General features: G+C 37.6%; 3 protein-coding genes and 1 pseudogene across 3 annotated transcripts; 2 read left to right on the top strand and 2 right to left on the bottom strand.

Moving 5' to 3' along the window:
* The first annotated feature begins 758 nt into the window (after nucleotides 1–758).
* On the top strand, nucleotides 759–11,863 carry LOC106373362 (annotated as a pseudogene).
* A 6,476-nt stretch (nucleotides 11,864–18,339) lies between these two features.
* Nucleotides 18,340–20,365, top strand: LOC106375147 (protein HYPER-SENSITIVITY-RELATED 4-like). Its single transcript, XM_013815029.3, has one exon. It carries the CDS (start codon nucleotides 18,752–18,754, stop codon nucleotides 20,312–20,314), a length of 1,563 nt encoding a protein of 520 aa, XP_013670483.2. The 5' UTR covers nucleotides 18,340–18,751; the 3' UTR covers nucleotides 20,315–20,365.
* A 94-nt stretch (nucleotides 20,366–20,459) lies between these two features.
* On the bottom strand, nucleotides 20,460–22,214 carry LOC106374577 (thioredoxin domain-containing protein PLP3A-like). Its single transcript, XM_048745949.1, has 9 exons — nucleotides 22,189–22,214; nucleotides 22,011–22,120; nucleotides 21,700–21,774; nucleotides 21,573–21,620; nucleotides 21,324–21,466; nucleotides 21,179–21,251; nucleotides 21,054–21,115; nucleotides 20,861–20,958; nucleotides 20,460–20,773 (listed from the first exon to the last, which is right to left on the bottom strand). Exons 2-9 carry the CDS (start codon nucleotides 22,092–22,094, stop codon nucleotides 20,664–20,666), a joined length of 693 nt encoding a protein of 230 aa, XP_048601906.1. The 5' UTR covers nucleotides 22,095–22,120; nucleotides 22,189–22,214; the 3' UTR covers nucleotides 20,460–20,663.
* A 4,338-nt stretch (nucleotides 22,215–26,552) lies between these two features.
* LOC106373363 lies at nucleotides 26,553–27,587 on the bottom strand. The gene has a single exon (XM_013813545.2). The coding sequence runs from the start codon at nucleotides 27,585–27,587 to the stop codon at nucleotides 26,553–26,555; it is 1,035 nt and encodes a 344-aa protein (XP_013668999.2).

Genomic DNA, 27,587 nt, shown 5'->3' with positions numbered 1-27,587 from the left:
TACCCTGATTCGCTGGTTGCCCGAGTGCTGAAGGGCAGATATTATAGGATGACCTCGCCGTTAAGGGAAATCTCGGCAAGTAGCCCATCATATGTGTGGACAAGCATTTACGCCGCAAGGAAACTTTTGAGTCTAGGGATTAGACAGAAGATTTATTCTGGTTATGAAGTCAAGGTATGGGAGGATCCGTGGATTCCAACTACGCCTGCTAGACCAGCTACACCTGTAGCGCCAGTGATGCACCCGAATATGAGAGTTAGTGAACTCATTAACCAGGAAATGAAGGAATGGGATGTAGGGTTACTAGAGGATTATGTTCATCCTGAAGATATACCACTCATTCGCAGTATGGCCACAAGTTCTAGTCATCGCTGTGATACATTCTGCTGGAGTTACACGAGGAATGGACATTAACGGTTAAATCTGGATACTGGGTTGCTCAAAATCTATTGAAGCCAGAAGAGGAAAAGAATGTGCTGGAACCAAGTATCACCAAGCTTCAAGCCTTTGCTTGGAAGCTGAAAGCGCCAAGGAAGATGTGTCATCTTATTTGGCAATTGATAACGGGTCAGGTGGCAGTGACGAGGAATTTAGTAAGGCGGAATATAAGGTGTGATAATTACTGCCCGAGGTGTGGCGAAACAGAAGAATCTGTAACTCATGCAATATTTGAATGTCCACCAGCTCTCCAAGTATGGTCCTTATTAGCAACTCCTACAAGTCCAGGGATATTTCCACTGCCGAGCGTCTACACAAACATGGATTATCTATTCTGGAGGAAGAATGTTATCATAGAGCCAGACCAAGATAGGGATCCTTATCCTTGGATAATATGGTATATTTGGAAGGATCGTAATGATAAACTTTTCAGGGGTATAGATAGAGATCCTTTGGAGCTATTTCGACATGCAGAAAGTGAGTGTCAAGCATGGTTTAATGCAAATGAGATGATTGCACCAGTAGGTCAGGCCAACAGTAATGAGGTGAACCAAGCCTTAAGTTTGGGTAGTATTTGCCTGTTAGATGGATCGTGGACAGCTTCTGACAGATTTAGTGGATGTGGATGGGTCTGGATTGACAGCGCGGAAGACGTGCAACTTATGGGAACACGAAATTTCACTCGATGTGAATCAGCACTGCACTCGGAGGTAGAAGCACTGCGATGGGCGATGGAGAATATGCTTCAACACTCGTCGTGCCAGAGCTTTGGAACAGACTGCAAAGAGCTGATCGCAATGATAAAGGAACCTCAGGAGTGGCCAAGCTTCGCTACAGAATTGGAGAAGATAGAGACGATGCAGATTTGTTTCCCGGACTTCAAGATCATCCATGTGCCACGAGCGCGCAACCAGTCCTCTGATTTTTTAGCTAAGACTGCAAGAACTTTTCGTAGGGAGTTACTTTTTATTGGTTGTTCTATTCCGGTCTGGTTACCCAGACCATCTCAAGTTTGAGTAATAGAATGGCCGTTTGACGTAAAAAAAAAAAAAAAAAGATACCAATTGAAAGATTTTCTCCACATCATGTCTTCTTCAAGGTAAAACATTTATTTTCTTATGTTCTTTAATTTTGTGTGTGTGTGTTTAATACTAGCTAGTTAAATCGGTAGACAACTTAATTTACTCATAATAATTACCTTTCTGTATCATTTGCGTTATTGTATTTGTTGTTCTAACCTTCTATATAATAGGAACCCTTTGACGAATGTTGTTAGCATGAAAGGAGGCGACGGAGAACATAGCTATGCTAATAATTCTGGTCATCAGGGTTATTCCTCATCATCTAGCTATGATAAATTAACTAGAATAGTACTAGAGCATCTGCATAAATATAACTAGATTTTCATCCAAACTTTGAAAACGTAACTAGAATAGTACTAGAGCATCTGCATAAATATAACTAGATTTTCATCCAAACTTTGAAAAGGTGATATTATTATCTTTTCTACATAATTCAATATAATTAAATTAAAAATATTTAATTCTTTAGTTTTTGCTTATGCTTGTAAACCGTTTTGATTATATCTTTTGTTTTTTTGCTGATAAAATGTTTTATTTTAAAGTAGTTATTGAGTTCTTAAAATATAATACCCGCAATTTGTATTTTTATTTTTAAGACTAAAGCAGAGTTAATATTTATGTTATATTTTTGAATAATGATTATAAATTTAATTAATTATTTAAAAATAAAAGTTAAAAAATCTCTATAATATTTTATTATTGTACGTAGTAATATGAAATATTAAAAAAAAAATTAAAATCTATTTAGTGGCAAAATAATATCATATATATATAATGTTGTATTCTATTAAAATGGTCTAATATATAAGTAATAATCAAAATAGTTTTATAGAAATGTTTATGAATAGTTAAATTTTGAATGTTATAAATAGTAAATCACAGGTAAGGGTAAGTCTTATCTATATATATATATATATATTTTATTAAGAAAGAGACGGTGGAGAGAGAGAGTCGACCGCTTTCCTTTTCCTCATAGGCGGCTACTTTCCTATTCCTCATAGGCGGCTGCTTTCCTATTTACATTAGACTTATGATTTGTACTATTTCCTTTTTAGTCTTTCTATTATTCTATGACGGTTTATCTATCTTGTAATTCCCTATATATAAAGGGCTCCTTATGTTTATGAAGAATAAAAATAAGAAACTATTCTCCTAAGTTTCACAACACGTTTCAGCACGAATCTCTAAACCCTAAGCTAAACAACCCAACTCAAAAACACCAGCCCTCGGCGAACCTCCATCCCGATCGCGAAACCCTAATCCCGATCGAGAACCTCTCATCCCGTATTCAAACCGTTCCCGACCCAGGCTTGTTCGCGTCCCGATCAGCTCCAGCTCGCAACCCGATCAGTTCCAGCTCGCGACGATCTCAGCAACCAGCCCGTTCGCGACAGACGAAACCGATCCCCGTTCGCGACCCGATAGCAACTTGTTTGCGACCCGATCAGAACGTCCCAGCTCACGAATCTTCTCTATTTGGTGGTCCATTCAACCCGATTTGAGGTTAAGGTAATAATTGAAACTGATAATCAAAATCCTAAAGTAATAGATCAAAACCCTAATAATTAAATCGAAAGCTAATGATCTGATTTGAAACCCTAAAACCCTAAAACCTTAAACCCTAATCACATATTATGCAAAACCCTAATGCTAAGAACATGTTCGATCCAAAACCCTAACTAATGCCTAAAATCGAAACTAAGATTGATTGCTTGATTCGATTTTAAAATTGAATTTGATTGAATATGTTTTTGAAATTGAATATGATCATATAGAAACCGTTTGCTAGGATTGCTAAATTCATACTTGAACCTGATTGATCAAATTTATAAAACTGATTGAATGAAATCGTATTGCTAGCCTTAATTGCTTGATCTGATTGCTAGAAATCGCATGATAGGATAGCTTGTTTTCATACGTTTTCAACTTGATCAAAACCCTAATACCTGAAATCGAAATTGATTGATTAAAACCGGATACTTATTTTGAAATTGAATCACATAGAACCCGTATGCAAAAAATCAAACTGATTGAATGTTTTTTTCAAATTGAAATCAATTGTATTGCTTGTTTGATTGAAACCGAATGCTAAGATTGAACACATCTTGTTTTGGCCGTGAGGCTTGATTGCATCATAACTTGTATAACTGGATTGCTTGAAAATATAGATTGCATTCACATGAACACATTTAAAGATATAAAATATAAAACATATGATTTCAGATGTCGAAAATCAACAACTTGGATTTTTCTGTCCTAAATCTCTCTGGAGATAATTACTTGCAATAGACACCTGATGCTAAGATCATCCTGAAATCCAAGGGACTCGGTGAATGTATCACCGAGGACAATAATGCTAGTGAGAAAGATAGATACAGAGCTATCTTGATTATTCACCATCATCTAACTAAGAGTCTCAAAGATCAGTATTTGACCATTGAGAATCCTTTAGACGTTTGGACAGAATTGAAAGCAAGATATGATCACCAGAGAACGGTGATCTTACCAAAGGCTATGTATGATTGGAGGAATCTCATAATCCAGGATTATAAGTCTGTGGATGAGTATAACTCAGCCCTATTTAAGATAGTTTCTAAATTGAAACTTTGTGGTGAGGATATAACGGATAAGGATATGCTAGAGAAAACCTTTTCCACCTTCCACACAAGCAATGTGTTGTTACAACAACAATACCGTGAAAAGGGCTTCACGACTTATGCTAACCTGATCTCATGTATATTGCTCGCTGAGCAAAACAATGAATTGTTGATGAGAAACAGTGAATTGAGACCTCCTAGATCAACCCCATTACCTGAAGCACATGCGGCCGCAGAGGCAAAGAAAGAGTCTAACCACGTCCAGAGCAATGGCAAACACGGCCGTGGCCGTGGAAGATGGCAAGGACGTGGTCGTGGCCGAAACTCTTTTGGTCGTGTTCGTGGCCACTATAACTCTTATGGCCGTGGCCAAGGAAACTCGTTTGGCCGTGGTCATGGCTGAGGCCATAGTACCTCTTTTAAACCACAAAACTCGACCAAATCCGTGTGCCATAGGTGTGGAATGAGTAACCATTGGGCTAAGACATGTAGGACTCCCAAACATCTCGTTGACCTCTATCAAGAGAGTCTGAAAGGGAAGATTCTTGAAGCCCATATGATCTATCAAGATGGTGAAGATGATTTTAATCATGAACTAGATGATCTTATGGATTATGAAACATCAGATTGTCTAAAAGAATCAAGTTGATTTCGGCCATCTAAAACTTTTGTGTTCTTTGTTTTGTGTTTTCTATGTTTTGTTATTTCTTTGAACTTGTTTTTTTTTTTTTTTTTTTAAAAAAGAAACTTAATGAATAAATGATTTTGATATGAAGTCTCTAAAGTATCATTCTATAATCTTGTTTTGAAGAATAAAAGATAACATGGATATATTCGTGGTGGACAGTGGGTCATGCCACACGATCTTAAGAGACAAAAGATACTTCATTAATCTAACACTTAAAAACGCCAATATAAGTATTGTGGGTATAGCCGGCCTAATAGAAGGCTACGGCCAGGCCAACATCTTGTTGTCTAAGGGTACGCATCTAGAGATATCTGATGCATTATATTCACTCAGCTCAAAGAGCCTATTGAGTTTTAAAGATATCCGAATGAATGGCTTCCATATTGAGACTAAGGGAGAAGGGAACAAAGAGTTCCTTCAGATCATTGAAATCGCCCAAGGCCATAAGAAAGTCTTAGAGACTATACCTGCACCCTCTACTGGTCTTTACTATGCCAAGGTCAGTATGATAGAGGCTAATGCTACGGTAAACAAAGTGTTCACCGAAAATTTCACTCTTTGGCACGACCGGCTCGGCCATCCCGGCTCGACCATGATGCGAAAGTTGATATTAAACACAAATGGCCACACATTGAAAGAAAGAAGAGTTATCCCTAAGAATCTCACGTGTGCAGCATGTTCACAAGGGAAACTCATTGTTAGGCCATCACCAGTTAAAGTGACTAAGGAAACAATAAACGTTCTGGAAAGAATACAAGGAGACATCTGTGGACCAATACACCCACCTTGTGGGACGTTCAGATATTTTATGGTCCTCATTGATGCGTCCACAAGATGGTCGCATGTATGTCTATTATCAACCCGCAACTTGGCGTTTGCGAGGTTACTTGCTTAGATAATACGTTTAAGAGCTCACTTTCCAGACTTTCCTTTAAAGACTATACGTCTTGATAATGCTGGTGAATTCACGTCCCAAGCATTTAATGATTATTGTATGTCCATGGGGGTAAGTGTAGAACACTCAGTGGCACATGTACATACACAGAACGGCTTGGCCGAATCATTTATCAAACGCATACAACTAATTGCTAGACCGTTACTTATGAGATCAAAACTCCCGGTCTCAGCTTGGGGACATGCGGTTCTACATGCGGCCGAACTGATTCGCATCAGGCCATCTAGTGAACATAGATATTCCCCATCACAATTGCTCACGGGTCATGAGCCAGACATATCCCATCTTAAGACATTTGGATGTGCCGTCTATGTACCAATTGCACCACCACAGAGAACTAAGATGGGTCCTCAAAGGAGGATGGGGATATATGTTGGATATGACTCTCCCACAATAATTAAGTACCTTGAGCCAACTACGAGTGATTTATTTAAGGCCAGGTATGTGGATTGTCACTTTGATGAATCCGACCATCCAACATTAGGGGGAGACAATAATAAGCTGGTAAAAGAAATTACATGGAATCAAACATGCTTATCTTGGCAAGATCCTCGGACTCAGGAATGTGATTTAGAAGTCCAAAAGATAATACATTTACAAAAGCTAGCTAATCAATGTCCAGATTCCTTTGCTGACCCAAAGAGAGTAACAAAGTCATATATACCAGCTGCTAATGCACCAATTCGTATTGATGTTCAAGAGGGACACAATCAAGTTGCTACAGAGTCTAGAACACGTCTGAAACGTGGTAGACCAATAGGTTCCAAAGATAAGAACCCTCGGAAAACAAAGAAAGGTGCTGAGAATGAATCTGAGGTTGATAAAACCCTAGACACGACCGCGGCCGAACCTAAAACCCGAGTCATGGCCGCGGCCAAACCTAAGGCCCTAGACGCGGCCGGGCCTGATGTGCCTAATAATGATGCTTGGGACGCCAAGCTTCAAGGTACTGAAGGTCCTGATAATAACGAGATCTCAATCAATTATGTCTTGTCTGGGATACAATGGAACAGAAAGAATGTCGACATTGATGATATATTTGCATACAAGGTAGCACTTGAAATCATGGATATAAACGAAGATCATGAACCCACGTCTATCTTAGAGTGCACTCAACGATCAGACTGGATTAAATGGAAAGAAGCTATAAACGTGGAGTTAAACTCTTGTAAGAAAAGAGATGTCTTTGGTCCAATAATCTGGACACCTTATGATATCAAACCAGTTGGATACAAATGGGTCTTTGTGAGGAAAAGAAACGAACATGGTGAAGTCGTGAGATATAAAGCACGGCTTGTTGCACAAGGATTCTCACAGAGACCAGGAATAGACTATGAGGAGATATACTCCCCTGTGGTGGATGCTACTACTTTTAGATTCCTAATAAGTCTGGCTATAAGAGAGAAATTAGACTTGCGGTTAATGGATGTAGTAACTGCATACTTATATGGTCAACTGGATAATGAGATATATATGAAAGTACCAGAGGGTATTGAATTGAAAAACAAATCGATTTCTCGAGAACAACATTGTATAAAGTTGAACAAAGCACTTTATGGATTGAAACAATCAGGTCGAATGTGGTACAATAGACTAAGTGAGTACCTAGTGAAAGAAGGATATAAGAATGATCCGATCAGTCCGTGCATATTTATAAAGAAATTCGACAAGGGTTTTGTGATCATAGCAGTGTATGTTGATGATCTGAATATCTTAGGAACCCCTGTAGAAATCTCCCAAACAGTTGAATATCTTAAGAAATAATTCGAGATGAAAGATTTAGGAAAAACGAAATTATGTTTGGGATTACAACTTGAGTACATTAAAGATGAAATCCTTGTGCATCAAATGGCATATACAGAAAAAGTACTCAAAAGATTCAATATGGCCGAGTCTCACCCATTGTCTAGCCCCATGGTCGTGAGATCTCTTGGTTTGGACACTGATCCATTCGGCCCTAAGAAGGACGATGAAGAAGTCCTTGGTCCCGAAGTGCCATATCTCAGTGCCATAGGAGCTTTAATGTATCTGGCCAGCCACACTCGGCCAGACATATGTTTTGCTGTGAACCTACTGTCTAGGTTTAGCTCTTGTCCGACCCAAAGGCACTGGAACGGGATTAAACATATTCTTCGTTACCTACAAGGAACGAAAGACTTGGGTCTATTTTATACTAACCAAAACAAAGAAGGATTAGTTGGTTTTGCTGATGCAGGTTATCTCTCGGATCCACACAATGCTCGATCACAGACAGGCTATGTTTTCACACATGGTGGAACGACCATATCATCCAACCATCATCCAACCATTCGGAGATCTTGGCTATTCACGAGGCCAGCCGCGAGTGTGTATGGTTACGGTCCATGACCAACCATGTCCGAGTTGATTGTGGGATGACCGAAGGTAAAGACGATCCAACGATCATGTATGAGGACAATGCAGCATGCATTGCTCAGCTTAAGGACAGCTACATCAAAGGAGACAGGACGAAGCACATCCTGCCTAAGTTCTTCTTCACGCACGAGCTACAGAAAGCCGGCGAGGTCCAAGTGGTCCAAGTGCGTTCAAGTGACAACTAAGCTAATCTATTCACCAAATCACTTCCTACCTCGACGTTCAGGAAGCTCACGCGTCAGATTGGGATGCGTCGACTAAAAGACCTTCAGTGAGGTACACATCAGAGGGAGTAATACGTGTTGTACTCTTTTTCCTTCACCATGGTTTTGTCCCATTGGGTTTTCCTGGTAAGGTTTTAATGAGGCAACATTCAAAGCGTATTACAATCTCTGTATGGTTATGACATCCAAGGGGGAGTGTTTTAAACCATATTGTGGATGTCCATAACCGGCCCGTCCTAACCGGCCCGTCCTAACCGGCCCGTCCTAACCGGCCCATGCGCTAGAGAGAGAGAGAGACGGTGGAGAGAGAGAGAGTCGGCCGCTTTCCTTTTCCTCATAGGTGGCTACTTTCCTATTTACATTAGACTTATAATTTGTACTATTTCCTTTCTAGTCTTTCCATTATTCTATGACGGTTTATCTATCTTGTAATTCCCTATATATAAAGGGCTTCTTATGTTTATGAAGAATAAGAATAAGATACTATTCTCCTAAGTTTCACAACACCAGTTATATTTGTATATTTAACTTTCAGAAAACTGTTTTCTCTAAAGCACAAACGATTGTGGTAGAGAATATTAGAAAAACTTTACTGAATTTGGGTTTCCCTGAATCCATTAAAGTGGCTGAACTGGGCTGTTCTTCTGGACAAAACACTTTCTTGGCCATGTCTGGAATCGTCAATAGGATCATAGCTTCGTACCAAGAAACCAGTCGAACCCCACCAGAAATTGATTGTTGCCTAAACTATCTTCCAAACAATGATTTCAATATGACCTTTAAGTGGGCCACTTCCTTCAAGGAGAATCTAATGATGGATGTTAAGGGAAGGTGCTTCGTCTCATGAGTCCCCGGTTCTTTTTACTCGAGGCTATTTCCAAGCAAATCTCTTCACTTTGTTCATTCAGCTTGTAGTATCCATTGGCTCTCTAAGGTCCCTGAAGGGCTTGAAGATAACAAGAAGAATGTGTATATTAGAAACCCTTGCCCTCTAGGCTCTAAGTGTGTCCAAAAGTTACTTGGATCAGTTTCAAAATGATTTTTCGTTATTCTTAAAAATGCGTTCTGAAGAAGTTGTGTCTAATGGACGGATGGTTCTCATATTTCAAAGGCAGAAATGCTTCTGATCCTCTTAATAGAGAGAGCTGCCATTACTGGTCGTTGTTGACTGATTCCCTCCTCGACTTGGTCTCCGAGGTAATCACTAAAAGTATTTTCAATCTATCACTATATCTTATATATTAAAACAGAAGTCACAGCCTTGATTCATGTGTGTTTTTTTTTTAAATAGACCCAATGAACCTATTCCTAGAAAGTCATGTCACATTTAATCTTTAATCTTATCATTATTATGCCTAACTAATCGAAACTATATGACAACAATACACCTAAAATTCTGGTTTGGATAACCAGCATAAATTATCTTCAAATAAATAGAATTATAACATGCAACTTATTGAATGTACTTAACCACTGAATAAACAGAAGTCAAACCTAACATTATAAAATTCTAGCTTCGGTTTGTTCTAAACATTTTATTATAAAACTATAGCATCGGTTTAGTCTAAACATTTTATGTGAAAATCTCGACCACAAGTTTGATTCAAATTACCTTTTATCTTTTGGTTTTGGTGTGACTATACTGCCGGTTAACCAGTTATACCAACCTTATACATATCTTATGTGATCAAATAAAAAATATATATCTTATCTATTAAAATAGAAATGATGACTTTTTTCATGTGTGATAATTTATTTAGATCATCATTTAGAAACTTTATTAAATGTGTTTCCTTAATACTAATATAATATAAAATTTATAATTACTTAAATCATAATATTTTTTGATATCTTTAAAATTAAAATAAAAATATCTATATTTAAAAATTCTAACAAATCTTTTTAAAAAGATTATAACAAGATCTTCACTGTCAAAATTCTACATAAATATTTTCATTAATTTCGTAGTTAGTAATGAAATGTTATTATAAATTAATATATATATATATATACGCTGTTATCTTTTATCAAATGAAAAAAAATAAAATCATGTCCTATTTTATCTATTTATAATAACATCTACCATTTTAAAAGAAACCCATTATATTGAAATAAATATGATAAAATTATTTTAAATTGATAAGTTAATATATTTTATTTTCATAAATATAAAATATTTTATGCTAAAATATAATATGTTGGTAGAACAGTTTAACATCAGTAAATTATATAATAAATGTATAAAAATTAACTTATCTTAAAATTTTATATATACAGTAATTAATTATCTAAAATAAATAAACATAAAAAATTGTTTTCTTTGAATTACGGATCAGGACCATAATAAATGAATTACAAAATAAACTTTGAATATATTTTTTTTGTGCATAAAAAATTTGGTTTTATAATTAAACACAAAATCAGTATGACAAATATATAATAAAAAGCAATATATATATATATATATATATATATGTGATGATTTAAAATAATTAATTTACAGCAAAAAAATTAAAATTATTGTATTTGAAAAAAATGTATACATATTCAAATATATAAATAACCTTAAAATATATACTAATTATATAAACTAATATATATATATATATATATATATATATATATATATAAACTAGAAAATAAATACCCGCACAACCAGATCTAGTTTGTCTTTATAATAATACTTAGAGGTAAATTAATCCACACCTATTTTTTTCTCTAAAATAAAGATTATTATTTTCTATATACATTGGAAGCAAACCTTTTTTTTTTGTCACATCATGGGAAGCAAACATTTCTCTACTTTTTACTCTAATTATAGAAAATGTTATTTTAGAATATTACATTAGAGTAAACTCTATCTTTATTATATAATTTCTCTATTTTAGATAAAAATAGCAAAATACACCGGATGGTCTAATACTAGCTCTATTTAAAAAAAAACTGTAAGAATATGTATATGTATATATATTAATGAAGTTCATAGTTCAATATCAGTTGATAATAAGTGGAGAGTACCAAGCAATTTATATACAAAATCATACGTTTTTTTTAACAAACAAAATCATACCTTATTGTAAGATTTCTTGTATATATTTTGTGACTTGTGAGTATAGGGAATTGTTCAGGAATCTGATGTTGATTCATTCAACTTGCCGTTTTATGATGCGGGTGAAGAAGAGGACAGGGAAATTGTTCAAAAAGAAGGATCATTTGAGATTAATATCATCGAGACACATGAACATCTAGTTCCATACAAAGATAGTGAGGAAGATGACGATGAAACATGTCGATTAAATTTTGGGGAAATGATGGCAAGCAGAAAAAGATCCATAACTGAACCAATGTTGGTTGCTCATTTCGGAGATGCTATCATCGACCGTCTGTTTGAGAAGTACGCACACAACGCAGCCAAGTACTACATTGCTGCAAGAAGCTGCAACAAAATGACCGTCAACTTTGTCGTATCGTTGAGTAGAAAGTAAAAGGGTATGTGTTGAGAATGGTTAAGGTGGTCCGGTTTCTTCCGGTTCTGCCACTGTAACCGGTTCTGTCACTGCAGCCTCTATTACTTTACCGGCAGTGTTCTCTGCTGCGATCACAGGCTCCGGTCCTACAGCTACCGTGTGACCTTGCTCTGCAACCGCGTCCACTGGCGGAGTCACCACTGTGTCGATGGGATCATCGTGATCACTCCCCCTCGACTCAGGCGCCAATTCCAAGACCTCAGTTCCTCTGACCCGTTCGACGTCTACCGAAGGCACAGTAGTTTGATACGGGAAGACGGCTTCGTCGAACACAACATCACGTGACGTAAAGAACTCATGTTTGTCTAGATCGTACAGCTTCCAGCCTCTTTTACCAAACGGGTAGCCCACAAACACACACCTCCTCCCTCGTGCCTTAAACTTATCCTTGTCCCGCTGCATGTTGTGCGCGAAGCAGAGACATCCAAATGTCTTGATGTCGGCGTAAGAAGGGGCTTTGCCGTAAAGACACTCGTATGGGGTTTTCCCTTGCAACAGGCTCGAGGGAGTTCTGTTGATGACGTGAGCGGCGGCAAGAACGCTTTCACCCCAAAACTTAATCGGGAGATTGGCCTGGAACATAATAGACCTGGAAACGTCTAGTATGTGACGATGTTTCCTCTCCACTCTTCCGTTCTGCTGTGGGGTTGCTACACAGGAGGTTTGATGCAAGATTCCATTCTCCGCAAAGTATTTTGAGAGACACATGAATTTTGTGCCGTTGTCGCTCCTATTGTCTTGACCAGCTTGCCGAATTGTCTGTGTGCTAGACGACATAAGTTAGGCAGTACCGTCTTTACCTCAGACTTCTCGAGGAGTAGGTGTATCCACACGGCTCGAGAGTAGTCATCTACAATGGTGAGGAAATAAACAGCACCACAGGATGATTTTGTTCGGTATGGACCCCATAAATCGACATGTATTAATTCAAACGGAACAGATGCTTTATTAAAACTCTCGGAAAACACCCCGCGAGTCTGCTTTAATTTAAAACAAATTCCACAACCCCCAGACTTATCAGAGTTGTCTAGAACACTGGAAACAAAAGGTAAAAATCCCAAAACACCTAAGGAAGGATGTCCTAGTCTGCGATGCCAAAGGGTCTTCTTGTCTTCAGCAGCCTTAACCCTGAGTCCTCGCGCCATTGTCACATCCCGATAAACATAGATACCGTCCCGTTCTTTACCTGCTCCAATCAGGGTCCTCGTAAAACGGTCCTGAAAAATGCATAAGGTATCAGTAAACATGGCCAGGCATCCTGTTTGTTTGAGCAACTTAGCAACTGACAATAGAGTGCAGTTTAAGTTTGGCACAAACAAAACGTTTTCTAAAACAATCTTATCTGACAACTTTAGTAGTCCAGATTGAGTAGCCTGCACTTGGGTCCCGTCTGCAAAATGGACTGGACATCCTACCATCTTACGCAGTTCGGTAAGAAGGCGTACATCTCCCATCATATGGTGGGATGCACCAGTGTCAAGAATCACTTCTCCAGTTTGAACCTTACCATTCAACTTATGTTGTCAGCTTCTGTTGCTCGAGGAATGCAGCTAGTGAAGGCCACTGTTCATTCGTCTGGGAACGCCTTGTTCTGCAGAGTTCGAAGCCTGCATCGCGTTGGACCTAGCCTGAGTTCGCCGACGTCCCCTGCCTCTGCTTCGACCTCCACGATCTCCTGCTTGGTTTCTTTCGGTCCACCATTCTGGGAAGCCGATGATCTGCCAGCAGTCTTTCTTGTCATGGCCTGTCCTCCCACAGTGAGAGCACGCCGTTCCTCCTCTACTTCTTGCAACAGCCGCGACAGCTCCATTGACGGACTGGTTCTCTGACTGAGATGGTTCTGATTTCACCAGGAACCCTCTGCGTCCTGTCTTGTCTCGACTCGAGAGGACAAGAGACGTCTCTCTTCTCTTACAACTCTCTGGTACACAGAGTTCAGGTCCGGTAGCGGTTCCATACCTATGATGTTTGTGCACACATTCCCGAACCTCGCATCGTCGAGCCCCATCAGAAACATATGCACTTTTTCTTCTTCATAATCAAGCGCGATCTTGTCTGGCGCTCCACACGTGCAACTGGGAAGAGGCTTGTAATTGAGAAGCTCCTCCCACTTCAGAGAAAGAAGGCCAAAGTACTCCATAACACTCACACCATCTCGTTTGCACGCCGCGAGTTCGGATTTCAGTTGATGAACTCGAACGGTGTTACCGACAGAGAACCGCCTCTTCAAATCTTCCCACATCTTCTTAGCATCGGCGGTGAATGTGACAGTCGAGCGGATCGCAGGCGATATCGACGCTCTAATCCACCCCACGATCATCGAAATGACTGTTCTCCACTGCTCCGCCTCCGTTGGGTTCTCCTTCTCATCTGGTATCAACAAGGTACCATTGATGAATCTGAACTTACGGTTGGCACGAAGCGCGTTCTCCAATTCGGACGCTCCTCGGCGTAGTTTTCACCGTTCAGCGACACCGGCGAGATTGACACTCTCGGATTGTCTGATGGTGCAAGGAAATACGGTGAAGTCATGCGTGACTCCACACTGCTACCGGCGACCACCGATACGTCTGTTTTTGACATGTTATTTTTATGTTGCTTTCTCTCTCAGACGAGCTCAAAGAAATCTTCAGAGAGGCTCTGATACCATGGAAACTAAGAGAGAATGCTTTGTGTTTAACTGTATGTATATTCCATGATCGAGAGTCATACATATATACTTGATTACAGATAGATATATTCTAGCAAGATACTCTAACAGCTCAGATCTATCACATAATCGTTGAGGCTTATCTCAACTGACTTCATCCTTATCGCTTAGCCTCATACTCGAGACCACTGAACCGGACCACCTTAACCATTCTCAACAGTATGTATTGCTGTGTTAATATATTATTAGTTTATTACCAGTAAGTTTAAGTTTCATGATTTTTTTCGACCTCAGTCTATTCCGTCCTGTTTTACTTGCTTTGCGTTCCTATTATGTATGAATACATATATATATGTGTGTGTGTGTGTGTGTGTGTGTTTGGTCAGGTTTGTCTCTTATCATTTTAAAGGTTTTATGTATAAAGAACAATTTATTTTGATATAATCGAAATGCTGCAATCAAACGATATTTATATGTGACTTAGTCGTGTGCCATTGATCTACCCTAGATCACATATTCTTTTGCTCTCAAATCAGAGTTCCACCACCTGAGAGATATAACCTGAAGGAATACTGACCATTGCGCCAATCAACTCCGTCCTGTTTTACCTGCTAGTGTCTTTTTGTGAGCTGGTTGTAACGTTGACTTTTTGATGAGTTTGTCGGTCTTTTATACAAATGATTATAAAATGATTGTATTGAATATTAATTTAACTAAAATCCAGAATGCAATTTATGAAAGAATGTAAGCAATTTTTTGAACAAATGTAAGCAAGTTTTATTAACGAACTAAATTGTATTCCTTATTTTGATTTTTTCATCTTTAAAACTGAATTAATACTTGTTAGTATTGTTTTGCACAAGTGGCTGTTTTTTTTTTTGCGATAGTTAATTATGCTCTTACAAACTATGAGAAATATTACAAGACGATTCTATTCACGTCTGACTGCATCATCCTGAGTCGTCCTATGAGATTTATGATTGACGGCACTCCTTGCGCCATACCAAAGATTTCATGTATGTTTTTCTCTATAAATTTGCATAATTCACCTTTGCTGGGATTCAAAACTCAAACCTCCTAAATTGAATATTAATTGAACTAAAATCCAGAATGCAATTTATGAATGAATGTAAGCAATTTTTTGAACAAATGTAAGCAAGTTTTATTAACGAACTAAATTGTATTCCTTACTTTGATTTTTTCATCTTTAAAACTGAATTAATACTTGTTAGTATTTTTTTGCACAAGTCGCTGTTTTTTCGTCGATAGTTAATTATGCTTTTACAAACTATGAGAAATATTACAAGACGATTTTATTCACGTCTGACTGCATCATCCTGAGTCGTCCTATGAGATCTATGAATGACGGTACTCCTTGCGCCATACCGAAGATTTTCTGTATGTTTTTCTCTATAAATCTGAATAATTCACATTTGCTGGGATTTGAAACCCAAATTTTCTAGTGTAGAAGTATTAATGAACTTTTAGTCAAAACACGCATTAAGCCGCTTCTTATTGGTGGAATCTAAATAGCGATATTGTATCTTAAATATAACATATATATTACAAATTTTATAATTAAATTTCCATATATCCATTCAGAAATTATCAGTTTCAGTTTTGGTGATGTGCCACGCTTTGGAGTTTGGAACCTCCTCACAAAACAAAGGATTTAAAGAGCATTTTTTGTAACTATTACATATATGCCACTACTGAATTTATATAAACTAGGATAAGACCTGCGCAAGAAGTTTATTTGTATATATTATCGATATTTTTTTTTATATATGTGATCATTTTATTTATATATATAAAATATTTTTTGTTGTTATTATATAATTTTTTCCGATGGATATGATCAATTTTTATTAAAAATAATGGAACAAAACTATAATTAATACATCATGGGTTGATCGGATTGGACATTAAACAAATTATGACATAAAAACCTTATTTTTTCCATCGAACACATTCTTGAAAAAAATGAACAGTATTGTTTTCACAGTTGAATTATTTTGACTTGTATCTTCCATATGGTTTTGAAAGCTTTCAAATTAACCATCGAATTGATATATGTCATTTAAATATTTTTAGTCGTATACTTAAGGAAAACTTACATTTTTGTAATTTAAAGTCGTTTTAAAAAATTCAAAATATAACATCTAAGAAAAAATCTAACATATAAGAAAAATCTAACATATAAGGTGTCCTCATTTTTGTATTTTAAAGTTATTTTTTTAAAAAAAATAACATATAAGGTTTCCTCATTTTTGTAATTTAAAGTCATTTTAAAAACTTCAAAATATTACATATAAGAAAAAATCTAATTTTTTATTATATGGTTAATGTGATTGTTTATTTTTTTTAATAATATAAAATTAAACAAAATGAAGAAGGATGCAAAAATTGTTATCAAATCTTTATTACTCATAATTATTAATTGTCATATATATATAAATCATATTAGGTAATTTTGTACCTTTTATTTAGAGAACGAATATACACTTCTTATATTTTAGGTTAATATAATGTTCTCTAGTGGACATTAAACAAATTATGACATAAAAACCTTATTTTTTTCCTAGAACACAATTTTGAAAAAGTGAATAGTATTTTTTTCATAATTGAATTATTTTGACTTTTAACTTACATATGGTTTTGAAAGCTTTCAAATCAACCATCGAACTGATACATGTCATTTTAATGTTTTTAGTCGTATACTTAAGGAAAACTTACATTTTTTGTAATTTAAAGTTATTTTAAAAAAATTCAAAATATAACATATAAGAAAAAATCTAACATATAAGCTGTCCTCATTTTTGTATTTTAAAGTCGTTTTAAAAAAAATAACATATAAGGTTTCCTCATTTTTGTAATTTAAAGTCATTTTAAAAAATTCAAAATATAACATATAAGAAAAAAACTAATTTTTTATTATATGGTTAATGAGATTGTTTATTTTTTTTAATAATATAAAATTAAACAAAAATGAAGAAGAATGCAAAAATTGTTATCAAATCTTTATTATTCATAATCATTAATTGTCATATATATGTAAATCATATTAGGTAATTCTGTAGCTTTTATTTAAGGAAAAAGTACACACTTCTTATATTTTAGGTTAATATAATGTTCTCTAGTGGACATTAAACAAATTATGACATAAAAACCTTATTTTTTTCCAGCGAACACATTCTTGAAAAAAATGAACAGTATTGTTTTCAGAATTGAATTATTTTGACTTTTATCTTCCATATGGTTTTGAAAACTTTCAAATCAACCATCGAATTGATACATGTTATTTTAATATTTTTAGTCGTATACTTAAGGAAAAATTACATTTTTGTAATTTAAAGTCGTTTTAAAAAAATTCAAAATATAACATATAAGAAAATTCTAACATATAAGAAAAATATAATATATAAGGTGTCCTCATTTTTGTATTTTAAAGTCGTTTAAAAAAAATATATAACATATAAAGGTTTCCTCGTTTTTGTAATTTGAAGTTATTTTAAAAAATTCAAAATATAACATATAAGAAAAAATATAATTTTTTTATTATATGGTTAATGTGATTTTTTAAGTTTTTTTAATAATATAAATTTAAACAAAAATGAAGAAGGATGCAAAAATTGTTATCAAATCTTTATTATTCATAATCATTAATTTCCGTATATATGTAAATCATATTAGGTAATTCTGTAGCTTTTATTTAAGGAAAGAATACACACTTCAAATATTTTAGGTTAATATAATGTTCTCTAGTGTTATATAATTATGGAATAATGTGACACTATTAGATTAAACTATACTTTATAATAGATGCTTTAGAAAAATAATTTAGAAAATAAAAATTTGTTAACGAAACTCTTCCTTTTCTTTAATTTCTATTTTACGTCAGTTTCTTACCGCTTTTGTGTGTTATTTCCTTTTTTGTCTTTCTTTACTTTTTTTGTCCACTGGTAGATGTTTTTAGAGTCATGTTAATGATAGACAAGAGCTCTTTGCTTATAAAAAGACTCGCGACTTCTTCGACTCAATAAAGAGATTTTGAGAGTTCCCTCTTGATACTCGGCACGAGAGCTACATAGGCAAGATCACGTTCTGAAGAAACTTTTCTCCTCGCCCAATTAGTAACTAAAGAACCCTAGAGAAACAAACCTCGTTCATCATATTGTTTTTCAGATCCGATCTCAATGGCATTAACATCCCGTTCTTACCCAGTTTGTTTACCTATGGATACAGGTAGATACATGACACTTGGAGGACCAAAACAACCTAGGATTGTTTCAGTTCGTCGTGCTGCAAAAAATCCAAGTATATTTGCAAAAATCCTAGAAAAAACCGAGTCCATGGGAGTTTCAACGGTTGTAACCACTGCAGCTTCGGTGGCTGAAACTGCAATGCTGGCTCGATCGCTAGCCCAAAGCTACTTGCCTCTCGAAGTGCGACAATACATCTCCTATGAAGTCCGCAGCTTCGTTAAACGCTGCATGGCTCATTACTTTAATTCCTCTCAAATGACAATAACCATCGAAGAGTTTGAAGGGTACAATCACAATGAAGTCTTTGATGCTGCAAAGGCCTACGTAGCCACCAAGATCTCTCAATCTAACAAAAGAATCAAAGTGAGTAAACACGAGAAAGATTCCAATTACAACGTCGCCGTGGGACATGACGAGCAAGTTGTGGACGTTTTCAACGGCGTCCAGTTCCAATGGGTCCTACGTAGCCACCATGTTGAGACAAAGAATCAACACTCCAAATCCAGTTTAGATGTCAGATCCTTCGAGCTCAACTTCGAAAAAAGATTCAAGGACATAGCTCTTGAATCTTACTTGCCATTCATGGTGAAAAGATCCAGGTCAATGAAGCACGAGAAGAAGAAACTCAAGCTCTTTACCCTGGACGCAAGGTACTGGGGGGACTCATGGACCTCTGTTACTCTTGCCCATCCTTCTACGTTCAAGACACTAGCAATGGATTCAGATGTCAAGAGAAGTGTGATGGAAGATCTTGACAAGTTTGTGAAACGGAGTGAGTACTATAAGAGAGTTGGTAAGGCTTGGAAGAGAGGGTACTTGATATACGGTCCACCAGGGACAGGGAAGTCAAGCTTGATTGCAGCCATGGCTAACCATCTCAACTTCGATATTTATGACTTAGAGTTGACTGCTGTTGTAGACAATTCCGAGCTCAGAAGGTTGCTGATTGACACTGGTAATCGTTCAATTCTTGTGCTGGAAGATATCGACTGCTCCATCACGTTGAATAACAGGACAACTGATGAACGTAAGGAATCAAGAAACAAGAAAGTGACACTCTCTGGACTACTAAACTTCACTGATGGTTTATGGTCAAGCTGCGGCGACCAACGGATCATAATATTCACAACCAATTACAAAGACAAACTAGACCCTGCGTTGTTGAGACCAGGACGTATGGATGTGCACATCCACATGTCGTACTGCACGTCGAGTACTTTCAAGGCTCTTGCTTGGAACTATCTAGAGATAAAAGATCACCCTCTTTTCAGCAAGATCGTGGAAGGTATCGAAGCGACAGAGGTTACTCCAGCAGATGTAGCTGAACAACTTATGAGGAATGAGTCTGTTGATATTATTCTTGAGGGGTTGGTTGAGTTCTTGGAAGCCAAGAAGATCAAGAACGAACAAGAGAAGGCCAAAACTGAGGAGGCTGATTTGGAGAACAAGAAAAAGACCACTAAGGGGAAAGATTCAAAGGTCAAGAAAAAATAGATGAGATTGACGAAGAAATTATTATATATGAGGAATGATCTTTTCACATGTTTGTTCTGTCTAGTAATTTTATTATTATTATTGAACAAGATATTTTCTACCATAACCTCTGCATTGATCTTTACCTCACATATTATCCTTTCGATTCAAGAACATTAGTTTTCTAGCTTTTTTTTAAAGCCAAAAACAAGTCAATATTTATGTAACAGCAACAAGAAAATGGTGTATAGTGCAACATACAATGTCATGGAAGCATTTGACGGTTAAGATGTAACTATGAAGCTTCATTACCTAATAAACACATAACAAAGGCAAAACAGAGACAACTCTGTGATGTAAGCTGGTTTGATCAGTCAGAGTCAGAGTCCAGATTCTCTGAAGACCTAACCGACCGCCTTATGCTCTCTTGGTACTCAGCATCTTCATCATCTTCCTCTTTCTTCTTCTTGCTGAGCATTCCTGTTTAATAGTTTGCACATTTTAAGCAACAATACTCTAACTGAACTGTGTAACTACTGAGAAAGGTGGATGCGAGGTCCTCCTTACCTTTTTTAATCAGAACGTTTTCCAGTTTGGTAGTGCTGAAATCGTCCTTTGTGCCCAAATCCTGGAACCCAACTAGCCTATCTATAGCGATTCCCTTGCTGAGAATGATGAAGAAAGATAAGTCATATTCTATCAGAGTAAAAAACCTAGAAACAAACCATGTAATGTAAGAATGAACCGAAAGAGATGAAACCTGAAGAGCAGAACGCAAGGCAATGTCTTTATTGCTAGCTTCGTGACAAAGAAAGGAGCATTCTGCATTTATGTTAGGCAAGCATCAGGATTCTTGAAACCCCGTTTTTCTATCTTTGGACTGACCTCTGCGTCCACTTTGATGAACTTAGTGTCCACATGCCTAGGCGCAAGAGTCTTGAGATGCTTGTCCATAATCCTACATAACGATGCAGAGTGGATATAGGTTACAGATGAGATCACGTATGAGAAGTTGATGGGTAGATCTTACTTGCAGCGGTAAAACTCCTTGTGGTAGAAATGACAAATCACTTTCTCACTCCTGGTGACTTCCCCCAAGAAATCTCCCTCGCTCACCTCTCGATACTCACCATGCCCTTGTCTTTTGAACGCTTCCCTCTTTTCAACTTCTCTCTGTCCAGATCAAAACTAGGAGGTTAAGTTCATACCGATAAAAGTAAACAAGAAATATTGAACAGCTTCATAACTAAAGAGAGAAGGGTGTTGCCAGAGTTGTTACCTTGAGTGCAGCAATCCTATCAGCGTGCAATTTTTCTAGCTCCGGATCCTACAGAACAATGAGAAAGTCTTACCGTTAGAGACAGTAGCATAAATCTCAAACGAGAAGAAGAAAGATTTGCACTTACATCCATAAGTTCATCAAGATCAACCTCCTCATTGACATGATTTGATGATTGGGCCTTCTCATTTGCAAGCACTTCCTGTAACATACAAAATACTCAGAGGCTATCTACAATGTGTGTAGCCAAACACCTCAAAAAAAAAAAAAAAAACAATCAGAAAGTCATTTCTTCATGATTTGCTTATAACTACTTGTGTGATCTGTGAAGAGCATATGCATAAAGAAAGAAACCAACCACGAGCATACGAAAACGTAGATAAAAGCCTACTCATTAGCATTTGTTGATGGATTTAAGCCAATATTAAATTGATATACCTTCTTATAATCTCTAGCAGCTGCTGCCAATACATTCCCGAACGCCAGATTCGAGAGGGTCGACTTGACTGCATCCGGATCCATCTTTTTACAGCCCAACGATGATCTGACTGTACGAAACGCGAAAGCATCAGCCACCTAAATTCAAGGTTTCGGAATTGTAAAATCGAAATCATACCTTCCTGGTGACCAGAAACACTAGACCTGGGCATTTTAACCTGCACCCGAAGACCCGAACCGGAACCGACTCAAAATATCCGACCTGGAACCGGACCGAAAATTTACAAGTACCTTCTGGGTCTAAATTTTTTTTACCCGAAAGAACCGGAACCGAAAAGGAACCGACCCGAATAGACCCGGACCCGAAAAGAACCGACCCGAATAGACCCGACCCGATAAGAACCGATTTGTACCCGACTTAAAAACATGTATATCTAAAACTATTGTTGTGAATGAAGAGGGGAACTTGTGTGTATTATTAGGTCGACCAACTGGTCTTTATATACATATGGTAATGACGGTCTAAGTACTAGATCGACATGAGATCGTACTTATCCTTAACTAGATAATGACTAGCAATACGTAAGATAAACACCAACTATAATGTAGATAAACACAAGAGTAGATAGGCGCCAGTACTTATCCTTAACTAGATAATGACTAGCTACAAGGGCTGATAAATGGGTCGATCACTAAATGGTTTATAACACTCCCCCTTGATCGACACATCCGGTCAAGGTTCATTCATGCTTTGGATGTTGCCTCATTAAAACCTCTCTTGACAAACCCAAAACCCAATGTGGTAAAAGGGAAAACAAGATAGGAAAAAGAGTACAACACATGAACTCCCCCTGATGAATGCATCACCGAAGATCCTTCAGTCGACGCATGCCTATCTTCCATATGAGCTTCTTGAACGTTGAGGTTGGTAGTGACTTGGTGAAGAGGTCGGCTGAATTCTCACTCGAACGGACTTGCAATACTTGGACCTCTCCTGCCTTCTGAAGCTCGTGTGTAAAGAAGAACTTAGGAAGAATATGTTTCGTCCTATCTCCTTTAATGTATCCATCCTTAAGCTGTGCGATGCATGCTGTGTTATCCTCGTATAGGATGGTCGGTGGATCCTTTCCTTTGATCATACCACAAGTGGTACGAATATGCTGTGTCATGGATCTCATCCATACACTCTCACGGCTGGCTTCATGCATGGCTAATATTTCTGCGTGGTTAGAGGATGTGGCTGCCATGGTCTGCTTCATGGACCGCCAGGATATAGCTGTCCCACCGTGTGTAAAAACATAACCAGTCTGAGATCTAGCATAATGTGGATCAGAGAGATAACCTGCATCAGCAAAACCAACTAAATCTTCCTTAGATTTGTTAGTAAACATAAGACCCAAGTCTTTCGTTCCTTGTAGGTAACGAAGTATATGTTTAATCCCGTTCCAGTGCCTTTGGGTCGGACAGGAGCTGAACCTAGAAAGTAAGTTCACAGCAAAGCTGATGTCTGGTCGTGTGTGGCCAGCTAAATACATCAGAGCTCCTATGGCACTGAGATAAGGCACTTCGGGACCAAGGACTTCCTCATTTTTCTTCTTCGGACCAAATGGGTCAGTGTCCGGACCAAGACTTCTCACGACCATGGGGCTAGTCAATGGGTGAGACTGGTCCATATTAAATCTTTTGAGTACTTTTTCTGTATATGCCTTTTGATGCACAAGAATTCCATCTTTCATATACTCAAGTTGCAATCCCAAACAAAACTTTGTTTTTCCAAGATCTTTCATCTCGAATTCTTTCTTGAGATATTCAACAGTTTGGAAATTTCTCCAGAGGTTCCTAGGATATTTAAATCATCTACATATACTGCAATGATTACAAAACCCTTATTGAACTTCTTTATGAATATGCATGGGCAGATCTGGTCGTTTTTGTATCCTTCTTTCAGGAGATATTCGGACAGTCTATTGTACCACATTCGACCTGATTGCTTTAATCCATAAAGAGACTTGTTCAATCTGATACAATGTTGTTCTCGAGAACTCTCTTTGTTTTTCAATTCAATACCATCTGGAATTTTCATGTATATCTCATTATCCAGTGGACCATATAAGTAGGCAGTTACAACATCCATTAACCGCATATCAAGACCTTCTCTTACAGCCAGACTTATTAGAAATCTTAAGGTCGTAGCATCCACCACAGGGGAATAAGTTTCCTCATAATCTATTCCTGGTCTTTGTGAGAATCCTTGTGCAACAAGTCGTGCTTTATATCTCACAACTTCTCCTTTCTCATTTCTTTTTCTCACAAAAACCCATTTGTATCCCACTGGTTTTATGTTGTGAGGTGTCCGGATGATCTGTCCAAACACTCCTCTCTTTTTCAGTGATTCTAACTCCACATTAATGGCTTCTTTCCATTTCAACCAATCTGGTCGTTGCATACATTCTAGTATAGATGTGGGTTCTAGATCCTTATTATCCATCAATTCGACTGCTACATTATAAGCAAATATATCACTCATGTCGACATGTTTTCTGTTCCATTTCCTTCCAGACATGACATAATTTATTGAGATCTCATTATTGTCAGGAACTTCATTACCTTGATTCTTAGCGTCCCAAGTATCTTTTGGTGGTACATGAGTTTCCTTTTCCATGTCTAGAGTTTCCACTTTGTCGGATTTCTTTGCACTCTTTCTTTTCCGAACTTCTTTGTCTTTGGAACCTACTGGTCTACCACGTTTCAATTGTGGTTTAGACGTAGTAGCAGCCTGATTATGTCCATCACGGACATCAAGTCTTATTGGTGCATTTGCAGCTGGTATGTATGACTTGGTTACTCTATTTGGGTCAGCAAAGGAATCTGGCAATCTGTTAGCTAGCTCTTGAAGATGTATAATCTTCCGGACTTCTAGATCACAATCTCTAGTCCGAGGATCCTGCCATGTTAAGGATGTTTGATTCCATTTTATATCCTGTACCAGCTTACCATAATCTCCCCCTAATGCTGGATACTGGGATTCATCAAAATGACAATCCGCGAACCTGGCCTTAAACAAATCACCTGTTGTTGGCTCTAGGTACTTAATAATAGAAGGGGAATCGTATCCAACATATACTCCCATCCTCCTCTGAGGTCCCATCTTTGTTCTCTGTGGTGGTGCTATAGGCACTTGGACGGCACATCCAAAAACTCTTAGATGGGATATATCTGGCTCATGACCCGTTAGTAGTTGGGATGGCGAGTATTTGTGCTCACTAGATGGCCTGATGCGAATTAGCTCAGCTGCATGTAGTACTGCATGTCCCCAAGCTGATACTGGGAGTTTGGTATTCATTAAGAGTGGCCGGGCAATCAGCTGGATCCGTTTTATAAAGGATTCAGCCAGGCCATTCTGAGTATGGACATGTGCTACAGAATGCTCCACACTTACCCCCATGGACATACAATAGTCATTAAAAGCTTGGGAAGTGAATTCACTTGCATTGTCTAGACGTATAGTCTTTAATGGAAAATCTGGAAAATGTGCTCTCAGTCTTATTATCTGAGCCAGCAATCTTGCAAGTGCTAGATTACGAGTTGATAGGAGACAAACATGTGACCATCTTGTGGATGCATCAATCAGGACCATAAAATATCTAAATGTCCCACAGGGTGGGTGTATTGGTCCACAAATATCAACTTGTATTCTTTCTAGGAAATTTGTCACTTCCTTATTCACTTTGGTACGTGATGGCTTAGTAATTAGTTTCCCTTGTGAGCATGCTTCACATGTGATATTCTTAGGGATAACTCTTTTTGTTTTCAAACTGTGACCATTTGAATTTGATATGAGTTTTCGCATCATGTTCGAACCGGGGTGTCCCAGCCGATTGTGCCAAAGAGTGAACTCTTCTTTGAATTCTTTATTCAAGACGGCATTAGCCTCAACAAGACTGGTCTGGGCATAATAAAGACCAGTCCCACACGCAGGTATAGTCTCAAAGACTTTCTTATTGCCTTGGGTGATTTTATAAATCTGTAGGAATTCTTTACTTCCTTCACCCATTGTTTCGATGTGGAAACCATTCAGTCTTATGTCTTTAAAGCTCAATAGACTTCTGTTTGAGCTAGGTGAGTACAAAGCATCTTCAATCTCAAGATGTGTACCTTTTGGCAATAAGATATTGGCGTGGCCATAGCCTTCAATTAAGCTAGCCGTGCCAGCTATAGTGGTGATGTTAGCTACCTTATGTGTGAGATGTATGAAAAATCGTTTGTCTCTCAAAATGGTGTGGCTGGTGCCACTGTCCACCACGATTGTATCCATTCCACTTTTCATTCTTCAAAAACAATAATCATAAAGTTAATGAACAATAATAAAATTTTCAGAGATGGTATCTTTAATGATCTAATTCTTAGGCATATGAGAAATGAAAAAAAAATTATTCATTCATAAGGATAAAGTTAAATCCAAAGCCAAACACTGATAAACAATCTTAAAGAACACCAAATCCAGGGGAAACAATAAAAATAACGATATGGAATTTTAATTCCTTATTTCAGTATGTCTGAAGTTTCAAACTCCATGTGATCAACTTTGTCTGACTCGTGCTGGTGATCCTGGACGTCTTCCAAGTCATCATCATCATCACCATCATATCCCGGGTCTCGAACCATGTTAGCTTCCGGGTTTCTTTTTAAGCTCTCCATGTAAAGCTCACACAAATGCTTAGGAGTTCGGCAATTCTTTGCCCAATGATTACCCATACCACATCTGTGGCATCGATCAGCTTTGATCTGTGGTTTAAAAGACACACTACGGCCTCGGCCACGACCACGGCTAAAGCCGGGTGTGGTACCGCGACCACGTCCTCGCCCGTGTGCTTTAAAAGAACCACGACCTCGTCCTTGACTTCTTCCACGGTTTGGACCGGGATGGTCATTGTGTTGGACAAGGTTACTCTCTTTCTTTGGCTCTATAGCCAGCTTAGAGATGTCGGGTAATGGAGCTGTACCAGGAGGTCTCATCTCACTGTTTTTCAATAACAGTTCGTTGTTAGCTTCAGCCAACAAGAGACATTCTATCAACTCAGTATATGTGGCGAAATTCCTCTCTCTGTACTGCTGTTGCAATACCATGTTGGTTTGAGGAAACGTGGAGAGAGTTTTATTAAGCATCTCTTCCTCGGTTACTTTTTCACCACATAACCTTAACAAGGACACAATTCTGAACAGGACTGAGTTGTACTCGTCTACTGATTTGTAGTCCAAGAACCTTATGTGTTTCCAATCATATTGAGCCTTTGGAAGCAACACCGTTTTCTGGTGGTCATATCTTCGCTGTAAAGCGATCCAAAGGTCATATGGATTTTCCATGGTCATGTACTGAGTTTTCAAGTTCTCTTGGAGATGGTGGCGTATCATGTAGATAGCTCTATACTTGTCTTTGTCACTGGAATTGTTGTCTTTGGTGATTGTGTCACCAAGATCTTTTGATCGCAGCATGATCTTTGCATCAAGCGCCCATTCCAGGTAGTTGTCACCATTGCTTTTCAAAGCACTGAAATCAAGATTCGCAATCTTTGACAT

This window comes from Brassica napus, chromosome C1 (assembly GCF_020379485.1).
Source record: "Brassica napus cultivar Da-Ae chromosome C1, Da-Ae, whole genome shotgun sequence".
In the NCBI taxonomy this organism is placed as follows: Eukaryota; Viridiplantae; Streptophyta; class Magnoliopsida; order Brassicales; family Brassicaceae; genus Brassica; species Brassica napus.
Note: the sequence above shows the minus strand (reverse complement) of the source record. Positions and strands in the feature narration are given on the sequence as shown.